The sequence below is a fragment of the Astatotilapia calliptera genome, chromosome 20 (assembly GCF_964374335.1).
Source record: "Astatotilapia calliptera chromosome 20, fAstCal68.1, whole genome shotgun sequence".
NCBI classification, from domain to species: domain Eukaryota; kingdom Metazoa; phylum Chordata; class Actinopteri; order Cichliformes; family Cichlidae; genus Astatotilapia; species Astatotilapia calliptera.
The window spans coordinates 17518823-17533209 of NC_137441.1; the positions used below are offsets into that span (position 1 = coordinate 17518823).

At 43.2% G+C, this 14387-nt stretch overlaps 1 protein-coding gene across 2 annotated transcripts in view; it reads right to left on the reverse strand.

The window, feature by feature from the left end:
- Nucleotides 1-1862: 1862 nt before the first annotated feature.
- clcn6 (chloride channel 6) overlaps nucleotides 1863-14387 on the reverse strand; it is a 34368-nt gene continuing 21843 nt past the window's right edge. For both annotated transcript variants that reach the window (XM_026153350.2, XM_080294423.1), the window contains exons 14-24: nucleotides 11678-11786; nucleotides 9546-9675; nucleotides 9259-9412; nucleotides 7651-7807; nucleotides 7459-7565; nucleotides 5291-5477; nucleotides 4176-4336; nucleotides 2675-2831; nucleotides 2484-2591; nucleotides 2272-2397; nucleotides 1863-2154 (exon numbers count right to left, since the gene is read on the reverse strand). In XM_026153350.2, the coding sequence (XP_026009135.2) occupies nucleotides 2074-2154; nucleotides 2272-2397; nucleotides 2484-2591; nucleotides 2675-2831; nucleotides 4176-4336; nucleotides 5291-5477; nucleotides 7459-7565; nucleotides 7651-7807; nucleotides 9259-9412; nucleotides 9546-9675; nucleotides 11678-11786 (1477 nt within the window). In that variant the 3' untranslated portion in view covers nucleotides 1863-2073. The remainder of the gene's footprint in view (nucleotides 2155-2271; nucleotides 2398-2483; nucleotides 2592-2674; nucleotides 2832-4175; nucleotides 4337-5290; nucleotides 5478-7458; nucleotides 7566-7650; nucleotides 7808-9258; nucleotides 9413-9545; nucleotides 9676-11677; nucleotides 11787-14387) is intronic.

Sequence of the window (14387 nt, forward strand, 5' to 3'; positions counted from 1 at the left end):
TGGAGTGTTTCAGTTTGCCATCTTAGGGAGAAATCAACACACATGGGTGTATGTCCTTTGTTGCTGAGATTTATTGATAAAAACAGTACAAAAAATCAACCATTTGTACACATTTTTACAAATAATTATAAAAAGTGAGTGAGTACATTTCAACATTTTCAGCAATCACTCACAATCCTGGCACTGCCATGGTATCTGTAGTCTGCATTTACCACATGTGTATCTGTTGCAGTGAACACATCGCACAGTGGCATGATTGTTCTTGCAATTGTGTTTGACCTGACACATGGCTCTTTTTCCAGGGCTCGGTGTGGAGGGTTGTGTCAAAGGCAACTGTTCTTTTCTTGCCTTCTTCGCAGCTACATGAGAGTGAGCTAACTCCCTTGCAAGCTCCACCAGGAAGTCCACCCGTCTTTCCTTCGTCCCGGAGCATGCTTGATACAGCACATGTGCATTCAGTGCTGCCATGTCAATCATGTTATAAAACACGGCAACTGGCCAGCGCCGTGTTCCTCTGCGGACAGTGTACTCCCGAACCATCTGGTCCATCACATCCACGCCACACTTTGTTTTGTTGTAAAGGGTGACAGTGTTTGGCTTCCTTTTGGTAGTGTTATCAGTCTGAACCACGCCGTGCATGCTGCTAAGAATATAGACTGTCTTCTTCCGTTTGGCCGCATACGCCGTCAGCGTGGCAGCAGAGGTTGAAGGAATGGAGAGTTTAAATGTTAGTTGTAAACAGCTATATCATATAATAACTGCAGCTGTAGCTGTGATCAGACATCCCCCTGCAGGCCCTGAAGCTGAGCTCTGAGGTCCTCACAAACCTGCTGGAGCCAGCTTCCATCCTGGGGAGCACGTTTTTGTGTTTCAGCGCGGGGCGAGGCACAAAACCCAGATGGTCCAGATGGACCAGATGGTTCGGGAGTACACTGTCCGCAGAGGAACACGGCGCTGGCCAGTTGCCGTGTTTTATAACATGATTGACATGGCAGCACTGAATGCACATGTGCTGTATCAAGCATGCTCCGGGACGAAGGAAAGACGGGTGGACTTCCTGGTGGAGCTTGCAAGGGAGTTAGCTCACTCTCATGTAGCTGCGAAGAAGGCAAGAAAAGAACAGTTGCCTTTGACACAACCCTCCACACCGAGCCCTGGAAAAAGAGCCATGTGTCAGGTCAAACACAATTGCAAGAACAATCATGCCACTGTGCGATGTGTTCACTGCAACAGATACACATGTGGTAAATGCAGACTACAGATACCATGGCAGTGCCAGGATTGTGAGTGATTGCTGAAAATGTTGAAATGTACTCACTCACTTTTTATAATTATTTGTAAAAATGTGTACAAATGGTTGATTTTTTGTACTGTTTTTATCAATAAATCTCAGCAACAAAGGACATACACCCATGTGTGTTGATTTCTCCCTAAGATGGCAAACTGAAACACTCCAAGTTGGTGACTTTTGGAGATTTGTTTCCCTGGATGATTAAGAATGCATCAAGATGAAACAAAAGGAAGCTCACCGCTTTTAGCAGCTCCCCCACCCCCTCATCCACACACCCCCACTCCCCTCCCTCCAGAATTCCCAGGTAACAACCCAATTTACATATGAATGACTAGCCAATTTAGCTTCCACTTGCCTGAAGCTAAAGCTTAGCTAAAAGCCTACCAGCCATTTGGCTGGTGGCGGGTTTTAAAGGTAGAAAGGTAGAAGCCTGGGACTGCCAGTGTTAATGCTATCAATCATTCTGCAGCTGTTTCATCAGATGGCAGGATGACTCTCTGCGGCTCACAGCTTGAATGCACAGCAAGTGTTCTTGAATAATCAGCATCGATATCTGTGGTTTATGGTTTATTGTGTGTGTGTGTGTGTGTGTGTGTGTGTGTGTGTGTGTGTTAGCACACTGGAGGTTGGACTGAAGAAGACCAAAAAGACTGCAGTGATTGACAGCTGAAAGGTTTCGTTACCTGGATAACGACGCCCCCTACTGTACAGAGGATGTATGTGCATGTGTGTGTGTCAGAACGCTATCAGGGATGGAGGAGGTTTGAGGGGAGGCAGCTGGGTCAAATGGTGATGTAGTGCTGTCGCAGTTTGGCCATCAGGAACTCGTGGGTTAAATTGTGTCGTGTGATTATTCCCACAATCTAAAAAAAAAAAAAAAAAGAAAAAAAAAAGAGTTGAGTTGGTGAGGACAACATAACACAACAACTCTGTGGCTTCCTCACACGTTTACTAGAGGCATGAAAGCCCAAATCACTTACTTCTCCAACAGCATTAACCACGGGTAAGTGTCGCAGGCCCATAGTCCTGAAGAGGTTAAACACCTGGGAGATGCGGGCATTGGGTGAAACAGTGTAGGGACACGGGTTCATGTAGGGGGTGACATCCTGGGTACACAGAAAGGACGGCCTGTTAATGAATCTGAGTTTTCTGCTTGATTATTTTCTGTCTCAGTCGGGTAAATCGAACGTACCACTATCATGCGAGGGCTGAGCAGGGTGAGGTCGAGGTCATGGATGTCAGGGTAGCGTGGGTAATCTTCAGTCATCTCTGCATACGACAACCTAGGCTGATTGGTGCTCTGCGTCAGAGGGTACAGAGAAACTGCTCGTATAAGAAAAAGTCATCTCATTTATTATCTACACATGTGTGTCAATGACTGACCGACTGGTTCTCGGCGTAGCACACCCCTCGTATGAGCAGGTTAACCAGCTGGGAGCGAAGGATGAGACCGTGAAAGGTTAGCGGCCTGAAGCGCTCCTCCATGGTCCACTCCTCACTGGGAGACTGGTCTGGGTACAGGTTAGGGTAGGGAGCATGCCTGCAGCACAGAAATCACAGGAGTGCCAGATTTATTTGCAGTTATTATGCACCACAAAGAAAACACAGACAGAATGAAAGGCAGTGTTACAAATACTTGTAGTTACTATGTGCACTGACAGCATCAGGAGTAAATTCAAAAACTTGTGGTAAATATTAGCAGTTCAACTCATTATACTACGCCATTCGACATCAGCTTCTCTGGTCATTTGTCATCTGTCTGGAGCAGGGGTGGGAACTCCAGGACTTGAGGGCCGGTGTCCTGCAGGTTTTGGGTATCACCCTGGTTCAACACACCTGAATCAAATGTTCAGTTCATTACCAGGCCTCTGGAGAACTTCAGGACATGTTGAGGAGGTAATTTAGCCATTTAACCCTCTCAAGGCAGGCGTTGCAGATTTGCAACAGTTAAAAGCTAACAACCTGATTACCCCACATACATATTTTATGAGGTTTTTTTTTACTCAGAAGTACCACTGCAGGTATTCTTTTGTGCATTAGCAACAAAAACTTAATTTGAGCCTGAGAGGGTTAAATCAGCTGACACATCTAAAACCTGCAGGACAGCGGCCCCTGGAGTTCCCACCCCTGCTCCTGAGCGCTGCTTCTGGGTCCCCTTGGTTATACTGCCTCCTCTTGGTCTAAAGAATTATTTCGGACAAACTTCAAAAAACAAAAAACAAACCTCTGACACTGATGATGACAAGAGATTGTAATCAAATCTGTAACATTCAAACTTCTCTGAATTTTAAATCTTTCCTCTCAAGGGGTGGCTGTAGCTGTAGCTCAGCGGGTCATCTCCTAATCGGGAGGTGGTTTGATTCCCTGGCTGCACCAGTCTGCATGACAAATACATACCTTGGGCAAGATGCTAAGCCTGACCAACTCCGGTATAAATGTTTGTGTTTTCGGTCCATTTACCAAATACAAAACCTTAAATAATTAGGCCCCATTTTATCCAGGTTTCAGCTTTCAAGCCCCTCGTCTGTGGATCTCCCAGTTTTTATTTGGGACACAGACACTGTCTGTACTTTTAAGATTAGTCTAAAAACGTTCCTTTTTCATAAAACACATAGTTAGGGCTGGATCAGGTGACCCTGAACTCTGTTATTGCTATGCTACACTAGGCCGAGTGCTCGTCAGTCAGCTGTCTAATTACTTCTGGCCCTCTGAAACTATAAATGTCTAAGTATTAATAGTTACTGCCGTATTGTTATCAGACATCCTGAATTAGAGCTTGATGTCTGCACTTTAATCACAACTTGATTGTTTGATTTAAAATCCACTGAGATCAAATTTAGAGGTAAAACTTCAGAGACTGTCTGGATGTGTTTATCTGGCCTACCTCCTCTCTAACATCTGCTGCAGCAGGTCTTCTCCCTCTTCTGAAGGTTCGACTGCAGCACTTTGCTCATCGCAAACATTCCTCAGCTCGCTCGATGGGTACGACTTCATGGACTGGCAGCGCCGTCGCTGTTCGCCCGCACGTGACACAACACTGGATTTCTACATGTAACAGTCAAGGGTTAGAAGAAAACACAGCCTTCAAAAACCACAACAATGATTTCATCCAAAAATAAAGAAACATGAAATTCTTAAATAATTATCTGCACATCAACATATTGCAAAGCTTTGCTCACTACAGAGCCAAACCTATGGGCTCGCACTTTCAAACCCACTGATTCTCCCTGGAGACAAAAATACAAGCTCGGTAGCTGATGTTACTTTGGTTTTTATACTTTATTTAGCTCAGTAACATTTCCTGCTGCCTCTAGGTTTTGTTAAACACTACTTCAACACAGACCATCGAAATGATAGAACCAGTGACAGAAAACTCGATCATCACAGTCTGACCTGTTAGGAAGCACAAACCGTATGAATCCATTTGATCTGCTTCACAAGTGACAACAAGTGCACTGCAGACACACTCAGGCTGCACATACATATGTGGAGACCACCGGTGGCTCCCCGTTCTCTTCATGTTCACACTTTCATTTGCACCCAAGCAGATGAAACTGATGCATGTTGGTTTCTGCTTCCTTACTGGACAGACTGATACACCAAAGGTTTACACTGTGAGGATCAATTTGCATGAATGACACGGCAAAATAGAGCTGACCAAATCAATCATAGTTTCTACTGTTGTTTAATTCTTAATCTTGGAAGGGAAACAAATCCACATTCTTTTCAGAATTATACAAATTACTGACTGCTGTAAAAGTCTGCATGCTCTTTGTTAAATCGATGACGTGTCTGTATCAAAACTATATTATGGGACGAGCAATGAGGAATTAGAATAAACGAAGAAAAAAGCAGAAGCAACCTGAAGGACATTGCTGGAGGGGCTACAGTGTCACTAAAGAAATGTTTCAAAGTCACTGCTGCCCCTGGTGGGGGGAGCCTTAATCACCATTTGGACGGGAAGCTTGAGCTTGAGCTCTGTAAAAGAGCAGGACATACCTTGAAGTGGATATTGTTGCTGATCAGGATGTTGCCCTTCATGAAATCCCTCTCATTCTGACGGTTTTCAGTAACTACGGGGAAGGCATGGTAGACCGTGGTGCGCAGAATGCTGACTAGAGACTGGACTCGGGTGTGGGGGTACACGTAAGTCAAGTTGGTCTCCATGATATCACTGGCTGTCAGCCTTGAAGAAATGAGAGATAAAGACAACCTGAGTCCACAGGAAGAGCGACCATGCTCGAATCACACAGTTTGGGTTTTTAACCTCACCCTCACACTGCAGGCTTATAATAATAATAATAATAATGGATACTTTATTGATCCCCATGGGGAAATTACTTGTTTTTCTCTGCATTTGACCCATTCACTCTGTGAAGCAGTGGGCAGCCCACTAAGCAGGCGCCCGGGGAGCAGTGTGTAGGGACGGTACCTTGCTCAGGGGTACCTCAGGGTAGCCGTTAAGTGGATTCAAACCGCCGACCTTCCGATCATGGGGCAACCACTTTACCTACTGAGCTATCCCTGCCCCTATCATGGGGTTCCTAGAATCTGTAAAGGCAGAAAACGAGACAGAGCCTCTCATGCTAATGCTGAGACTGACAGCTTTGTCTTTTTGATGAAGTGCATCGAGGAAGCTTTGACACTGCTTCAGCCTTTCACCAAAATGGACTAAATTCATTTTTCACCTACATTTTTTTCAACTATTTGCAAAAATCTCAAGCATCTAAACCGTTTGAGGCGTGTATTCACCGATGAAAGGCAACATCAAATCCCCTGACAGATCAGCTCTGCAATATAAAGTCTTGTCATAAACCACCTCATTTTTCAATTTCCACCTTAACCCTTCAGCTGCCCACCATGGTGGAGGGGTTTGTGTGCTCCAGTGATGCTAGGTTGAGGAGGCTCGTTTTGTACCCTCCCCGGGACAGGATTACTGGGGCCACACCCTCGAGTCAGGCCTGGGGAGGTAGCTCGATGGAGAGTGCCTGGTGGGTGGGCTTTAGCCCATGGGGTTTGGCCGGACTCAGCCCGTCTCTCTTCTGTAGACCCACCACCTGCAGGAGGCGCCATAAAGGTCCGAGCATTGTGTCTCGGGGTCTCAGGGTGTGTTACGCCCCTCTGCAGTCCCTAATCTCTTTGCAGTGACAGTGCAAGAGTGTTCAGCTGTTGCTAATTGACCACACCTAGTCAGGTGTGGATAAAGGCATACCTGAGGCAGGCTTTCAGGGAGGATCACTAGTCTTTGCCTTGGTGGTGCCAGCTACTTTAGCCAACTTGCCATGTAATTTTAGAAAAAACTATTCTTGTTGAAATTCTGGTGTTCGTCTCCATATTTATGTTGCGGCTTTCAAGCCGGGTCATAACAGGGTGTTTTTCACAAGTGAGAAGAGAGGCAGATTAACACATGGGTTGATGCTGCGTCTACAGTACCGATTCGTCTTGGTAAATAAAGAGCGAAGCATAAAAGTAAAGCTTTTCTGATCGATTTACATCCCTACATGACCTGTGGTCACAAGCTCTGGGTAGCGATCGAAAGAATGAGATTGTGGTTCCCGCAGATAAGCTGGAGCTCTGGGCATTCTTGCTTTTAGGGTGCTAGCTCCACAATCCGGCCCCAGACGAGCATTGAATGGAACAATGAAGTATCAGACCTGTGCTTTGTGTAAGCAAGTAAGTAAGTAAAACTTTATTTATATAGCACCTTTCTAGACCTTTCTTGTGCTTCACACAAGGATAACAAAGCATAAAACAAACAGACAACAGTTAGCAAAATGCAATTCTAAAAAGTGTGATTTAGTTGTTTTTTGAAAGAAGCTACTGAGTCCAGAGATCTTATGCTCAGTGGGACAGAGTTCCACAGTCTGGGAGCCACAGTGGCAAAAGCTGTCTCCCTTAGTTCTCAGCTTTGTATGATGAATGACAAGAAGACCCTGATCACATGACCTCAGAGACCTGCTAGGAACATAAGGCTGTAGAAGTTCAATGATGTAGGCAACAGAAGAAAAAAAATGAATAGATACTTGAGGTTGGCAGCTGCATTGATCTGGAGAGTTGAACTGCTCTGGGCTAAGGAGGGATACCAACGCCTACTGACAATGCTGACAACACAGTTCATCCACCACAAGGGCCAACTGTCCTTTTTTGTTGCCAACAACAATTCTTACCTGTCCATTTCTACCTCAGTCTCCCACTCGAGCAGAGGCACTCCTCTCAGCTGGATGTGTATATCATAGATGCCCTTGTTGAAGAAATCACCAGTCCACTTGGCAACCTGACAGTCAACACAAAAGAATTTGCACATGAACTCAGGTCACAGTGGCGAACAGTGCAAAGTGCAAAAACACATGGTTGTGTACCATTAGCGTAATCATGATGGGCAGCCCGTATGTGATTTCATTGGTGGATTCAATGAGGATGACAGTGAGGCTGATGGTCATTCTGACCACACCTCCAAGGAAGGCAGCAGCTCCAATGAGAGCAAAGGTTCCTGAGTAGATGTCCATTCCCAGTTTCCTAACAGAGGACAGACTCATTAAGAACCAGTATAACCACTATGAGAGAATGTGACAACTGAAAGTGTTACGACTCAGTTTGCTTTGTTTTTACTCTGATAAGGTCGATAATGTCTGTTCATTTTGTTCAGTCTTTTCTATCATGTAAGCTGCAGGTGGCAGCTTGTTGGAGATTGGATGCACCACCTTTTAACTGATACCCATCCAGACCAGTTTGGCTCCACCTTCTTCCTGACTCCCAGACAGATTGTGTCGTGTTTCTGAATCAAGAAATGTCTGAATCTAGAAGAGCTGGATTAGCAGCTTTGTATGTACTGTCAGTTCTCTACAAATAGCCCAGGTAAACACATTTCTCCTGTTTCTGTTAGCGAAGGATGTAAGAGTCCTGCATTGCTTTTGTTTATTTTTGGGGTAATTCCCCTGAGAACACTGTGAGTTTCAGCTGTACCCACCCTGACCTTTTGTAAGTGGAAAATACACCAAAATGTTTGGAGTGCAAATCTTGCCGCAGCACTGGGAGTGAGGAACAAGGAGTTACTTCTATGGTATTCTCTGGCTGTCTTAGGCTGGGGTGTAATATAAAGTGTAGGGGCACCAACTAACTGGAAGCTGGACGGTTTGATACCTAAATATCACACCTGCTAAATATCCTTGGGCCATACACTAACCCCAAGGTGCTCTCTGGTGCATCCACCCATAGATGTGAATTTTAGGCTACGTTCACACTGCAGGTCTTAATGCTCAATTCCGATTTTTTGATCAAATCCGATTTTTTTTTCTCTGCTTGTTCACACTACAAATAAAATGTGACAGCAAACGCGCTCTAGTGTGAACGGTTCACGGCCCTCAAAGCGGCCGCATGCGCAAAAGAAGACGTCACAGACAACGCGCTCTGTTTACGGAAGTTAAAATGGCGGCTACAGAGTGAGCAGGTGTTGTTGCAGCAGTCTATCAATTTCTGCACAGTCGTAACCGACAGAATTTTGACAAATTAATTAGAGAAAGAAGGACACTGAGAAAACAGAGAGCCGTGCTTTAACAATGGCCGCCATGCTTTCTCGTTTGTCTTCTCCGGCGCTGATAATTGGCGTCTGTCTTGTGTCAGTGACGTAAAAGACGGATATAATGCGACATGACCATTCAAACAGCAGTCGCTTTCTAAAACATCAGATATGTATCGGATTCAGTACCACATATGAAAGTGACCCAGATCGGATTTGAAATATCGGATTTGTGCTGTTCACATTGTCATACCATGATCGGATATGGGTCGCATAGGGTCAAAAAAGTCAGATTTGATGTGCTTTCACCTGCAGTGTGAACGTAGCCTTAGATAGAAAACACTTGAGCAGAAAAAAGTGCTTGTATCAACAGTGACTGCTCTCAGTTCAGCTCAACACAAGGCTGTGACAGAGAAAAAGTGAGAAAAAGCATATTCTAATTAGTTCTTACACTTTGAGCACGTTGGCAACCAAGCGTCCAAAAGCTGCCCCACACAGCAGTGAGGGGACAAAAAGGCCACTGGGGACAGACACACCATATGTCCAACAGGCCAGCAGGAAGTATAAGAAGAAGAACACTGACAGAGTCACAGGGCTGAAGGTACCTGAGGGGGAGAGTTAGAAACCAGTTTATTGATAGAATTGAACTTGATTTTTGAAAAATGGCCTAAAATGCCACTTCACTGTACGGGGTACATGAGTAATGCATGGAATGAATCATGTGTGAACTCATCTAACCATCCTGATGGAAGAGCTGGTGGATGGCTGCCTCCTGTGGGTTGAAGAACAGTGTTGCCATGTCATTGTAGGTCTTGTTTGAGCAGAAGAACTGTCGAATGGTTGAGTTGATGTCCTCACTGCCAGCCAGCTAAAAAACATACGTCACAGGTTAACATGGTCACATAGTGAGGCTCTATTTTTCACCGGAGCTCCAGTATCCAGAGTCGTACGTAGTGAGGAGGTAAAATTATTAACAAGATGATCGACCTCTGTTGGACTAGCGTTCAGGTAGCTGCTCTGCTCTGTGTTGGTACAGGGCATTGAAGATGATAACAGTGGGTGGATTATATTCTTAAACTTAGTCACAGCGCTTTCAGAAAGACATCTACTGTGATAAAGTCTACTCCCCACTGCTGTGTAATCAATTATTGTAAATATAAATGTTATCAGGAAATGATCAGACAGGAGAGGGTTTTCAGGAAACACTGTTAAATGTTCAGTTTCTATTCCATATATTAACACAAGATGTGGAGTGTGGTTAAAGTGGTGGGTGGGTTCTTTTACATTTTGACAGAAGCCAACTGAGTCTAATAACAGATGAAATGCTGTGTTGTCATTTTTAATATATCGTTCTGTCATAAATCAGCACATTTTTAGGAGATGTTCTGCTTGACCACCTGATTTGTATAAAACTTTTATGATTTAAAGTTTAAACATATAAATAAAAAATTAATAAGCTTATATATCATTCAGACATCATCACTGATTAAAATGTGAAGTTTAATACTGTATGGGTCTTTACCAGACAGCTTGAAATAATTTCCATATTTTAGTGGGCCAATACTCATATTTTGTGATGCATCTGTGCCAAATTGCAGATCCTCATTTATTTTAATGGTAGAAACACTTGTAGTCCAAGAAAGGTCGTAGGTCGTACACAGGGAGCAGGCAGGAAAACCTCGGGATCCCGCTTCTATGGACTTATAGTCAGTCACTCACATGTACTCAGCCTCTCCACCGGCACTGATCTACAAGTTCTCGGTACTTTGGATGTTTGCATTTGTTTGCTTCTTCCAGCACGATCCTCACAGGGAACTGTAAGCTTAACTACAAGGACTCTTTCAGGGAGAAATAGCTGTAAGTACCATATCTGGCCTCAATGAGGTTGGTGTCATATGGTTTGGGAACTTCTCTTGATGCGTGTGTGAGTCTCAGTCTAAAGCTGAAAAGGCCGTCTGATGGTTTGAGGCTTCTCTCTAGCCAACAGCAAGCAGCTGTGCTGGGGGTGGCATCAGCTCAGGAGGTAGAGCAGGTCACCTACTAATCAGAGGTTTGATCCCTGTCTGCATGCCAAATATCCTGGGCCAAGATACTCTCTGATGAATGTGTGAGACTTTTGGATAGAAAGCACTTACATGCTCCAGCACAGTAGACCAGTGCCACAAGAACCAGTCCATTTACCATGTTGGCCAATGAATTGAAGATGGTATTCACGGTACATGTTCATAAATATTTAAGTAAATATTTGAGCAGAAAATATTCTGAAACTTTGATGATTACAGATGGAATGAAAAAGGAAAACATATTGAACTAAAGTATTTTCTGTTAGCAAAGCATCTGAAAACTCAAGAATCCTGCTCTGTTTGAACAGGACAGTCTTATTTTTGTGGTACAACTTTTCATATTTGCTCAATCCAGCAAGAACATTGAAATGTAAAGTAAATTTAACTATGCACCATTAAGACGTCAGTACAATATTAAATAAAAACTGTCATGTAGTTTAATGCTAACTTTGCAAGACTTCTTGAATTAGTTTTGATATTTTAATTAGCCAGTGTCTTTTTGATACATCGGCCCCAGATTACAGATCCTGGTTCATTTTAATGGTAAGAAAGGCTCATGGAAATGTCAGGCTTTTGTCATTAATAGTTTCTGAATTATTCACATTCAAATGGTGTGACAGATTTCAATCTGAGGGAAAAAAAAGGCCTGAAAGTGGGCTGACAGATTGTTTTTCACACAAATATATCTTAAAGAGTATTTGAAGCTAAAATATCACAGTAATCATAACATACGTTTAACGTTTAGACCAGTGAAAACACACCTGTGGTGTTTTTGTTGAGTAATGCAAAGATTATTAAAATTCTTACCGTGGTGTTGTGAGCTGTGGGAGTGGACAGGTCACGACATTCACCCAGCATGGAAGCCGCAAAAATCACAATTGTTGTCACCATGGTAACCAGCAGACTCTCTAAAACTCTGGAACATTAGAACAATCGTTTATTATCCTCTGGTTACAAAGTTAGGCACATATTTAACGACAGTTTGCACCTTTATAAAAAGAAACACAATTACAGTAACTGATTGGAAAATTATCAATTAAAAGGAGCGCCTCGTTAATTTATTCAGCAGAATACATCATCTTTCTCTCAGTGCGCAGATTTTAGGGAAGAATCTATTTAAACAAATGATAGAAAACTGGGACGGGAGCTCATTCATTACTAACAGTGCTGTTTGTAAAGGAGACGAATCTCGTTTGAGTCTGACATATCTGTGCCAGCTTCTACTGAGAACAGAAATGTATTTTCCAGTGGAAAATGTGGATGTATCACAGCTTTGAGGGCAGTGTCACTCTAACCACTGTGGCAGTGAAACAACAGTGAAATCTTTGGTCCAAATGTTTACAGACCCGTTCTGCATGTTCCTGGTCCTGATACATAACATGGATCCCAAGAAGGAGTTTCTAAACACAACTCAGTTACTTTCCATAATGAACAGAGCGGTTTGTGACTTTCCAGTAGGGCTGGGCCATATCATACCGTTCACGGTAATACCGGTATAATATTGGGCTACGATAAGAAAAAGAAATACCGCAATAGAATATGGGTAAAACGTACGGAGCCCCGCAGGGGACATGGGAGAAAAAAAAATTACGATGGACTTTTGTGAGATCTCGCAAAACAAACTCGGGATCTCGCAAAAGTTTTGCGAGATCTTGCAAAAGTTTTAGCTGCATTCTTTGGCCTTCAACCTCCCGTTAGCGTCGAGACCTACTACAGCCGGGAGGAACACCGCATATCGTGCCTCGACCTCCCGGTCGGCTTCGAGCCGGCATCCGAAGAATGTGGCTAAAACTTTTGCGAGATCTCGCAAAAGTCCGTCTTAATTTTTTTTTCTCCCATGTCCCCTGCGGGGCTCCGTAAAAACGTGCATGCGCAGTGCCTTTGTTTTCATACGCACATGGCGGAAAAAGCATGGCGGCGACGGAGAATGTGAAGGGCAAAAGCGGATCGTTAAATGAAACGGATGAACCAGAATTGGTTTTAAAAAATGCTGCAACTCCAGTGGTGTAGAACTGGTTTAGATTTCGTCCATCAGATACACAACAAAGCACTATTTTTGGTAGCGCATGCTAGCGGGCCGTCGTTATTACCTTTTTTTGGAAAATACGGCACACTTAAAATCAATCCTTTGATTTTTCTGAAAATCAACAGTGCCCCTTATAATCCCGTGTGTCTTATGTATGAATTCTGGTTGTGTTTACTGACCTCGAAACGATTTTATGTGGCACACGGTGCTCGAAAATCTGTCAAATGTTTTAGTACAACTTTGCTAAGCTACGAAGCCGCACCGCTTGATGGATTGTCGGAGCATTACGACTATCGTAGGCAGGAGCCTCGCAGAGTGATACGCACTGCGCTTCAACATAATATTACTGTATTGTGTGTGTATAACCTCTTTTTAAGTTTTGTGGATATTATACATGGTTATGCTGAGGCTATATCGGCCAGTTTCCACTGGAAATGCCTTTTGGTTAAACTGTCAGCAAGGAATTTGCATTTGCACTGTTAATTTTTATATAACTTTAATGCACATAAAAACAGCTGCTTGTTTAAGTGAAAATACATTGATGGGTTTTTTTGCACTAATAAAGTTGTGGAGTTGTAAAGTATTTTGTCTCACATCAATTATATCATCAGTTATATCGTTATCGCAAATTTTCAAATGTATATATCGTGATAAATATTTTTGGTCATATCGCCCTGCTCTACTTTCCAGGTTTTTGTATATGTTACCATGGAGATCATTGTACTGGTACTTATAAAGCACTTTTCTAGTCTTACTGACCATGTGACCAAGTGCTTCAGACGATATATTATCTTGTCCTCTTTACATCTAATCATACATTCATACAGAGTTTTATTCGATCCACTTGCTGATGCATGGTCAAATTAGACTGAACAATGACTCTATTACACATGCTGCATGGACTGTGAGAGAAAACTGGAATACCTGGAGAGGAACCGTGCAGGCACACAGGGAACAGTGTGTGTGCGCCACACAGGTTTCGTATCTAGGCTTTATGGCCCATTCTAGGCTTCCTTGTTTGTTTCTCTACAGATGTCAGTATGTGAGACTTCTTCCATTCCTTTGCATGCAGCTTTATACTCCATGCAACAAAATGACAGTGGTATGCTTATTTATGCTATGATGTAACACAGGAACGTTCAGGTAATATTCTGGGTATTGACCAACCACACATCTACCAGCTTGTTATACACAGATTTCAGGAATTTACTGAGGAATTGTTTGTAATAAAGCCTTTGCCTTTCTAACGTTTGTCCTGCTCTGAACGTTCCCTGTTATGTTTGTTCCAACTGTGAACAGCAGCTTGGCTCTGAGATAACATTATTATTGTCGGGTCTGCCTTACAATATAAAGCAGCTTGAGACTCTTGTTGTGATTTGGTGCTATATAAATAAAATTGAATTGTAGATGCTGTTCACACATTTATGCATTATCAGTTGATCACTTTAAAAACCTTTCACTTCAGTTCATGTTTGTCTTACACCAAACTGC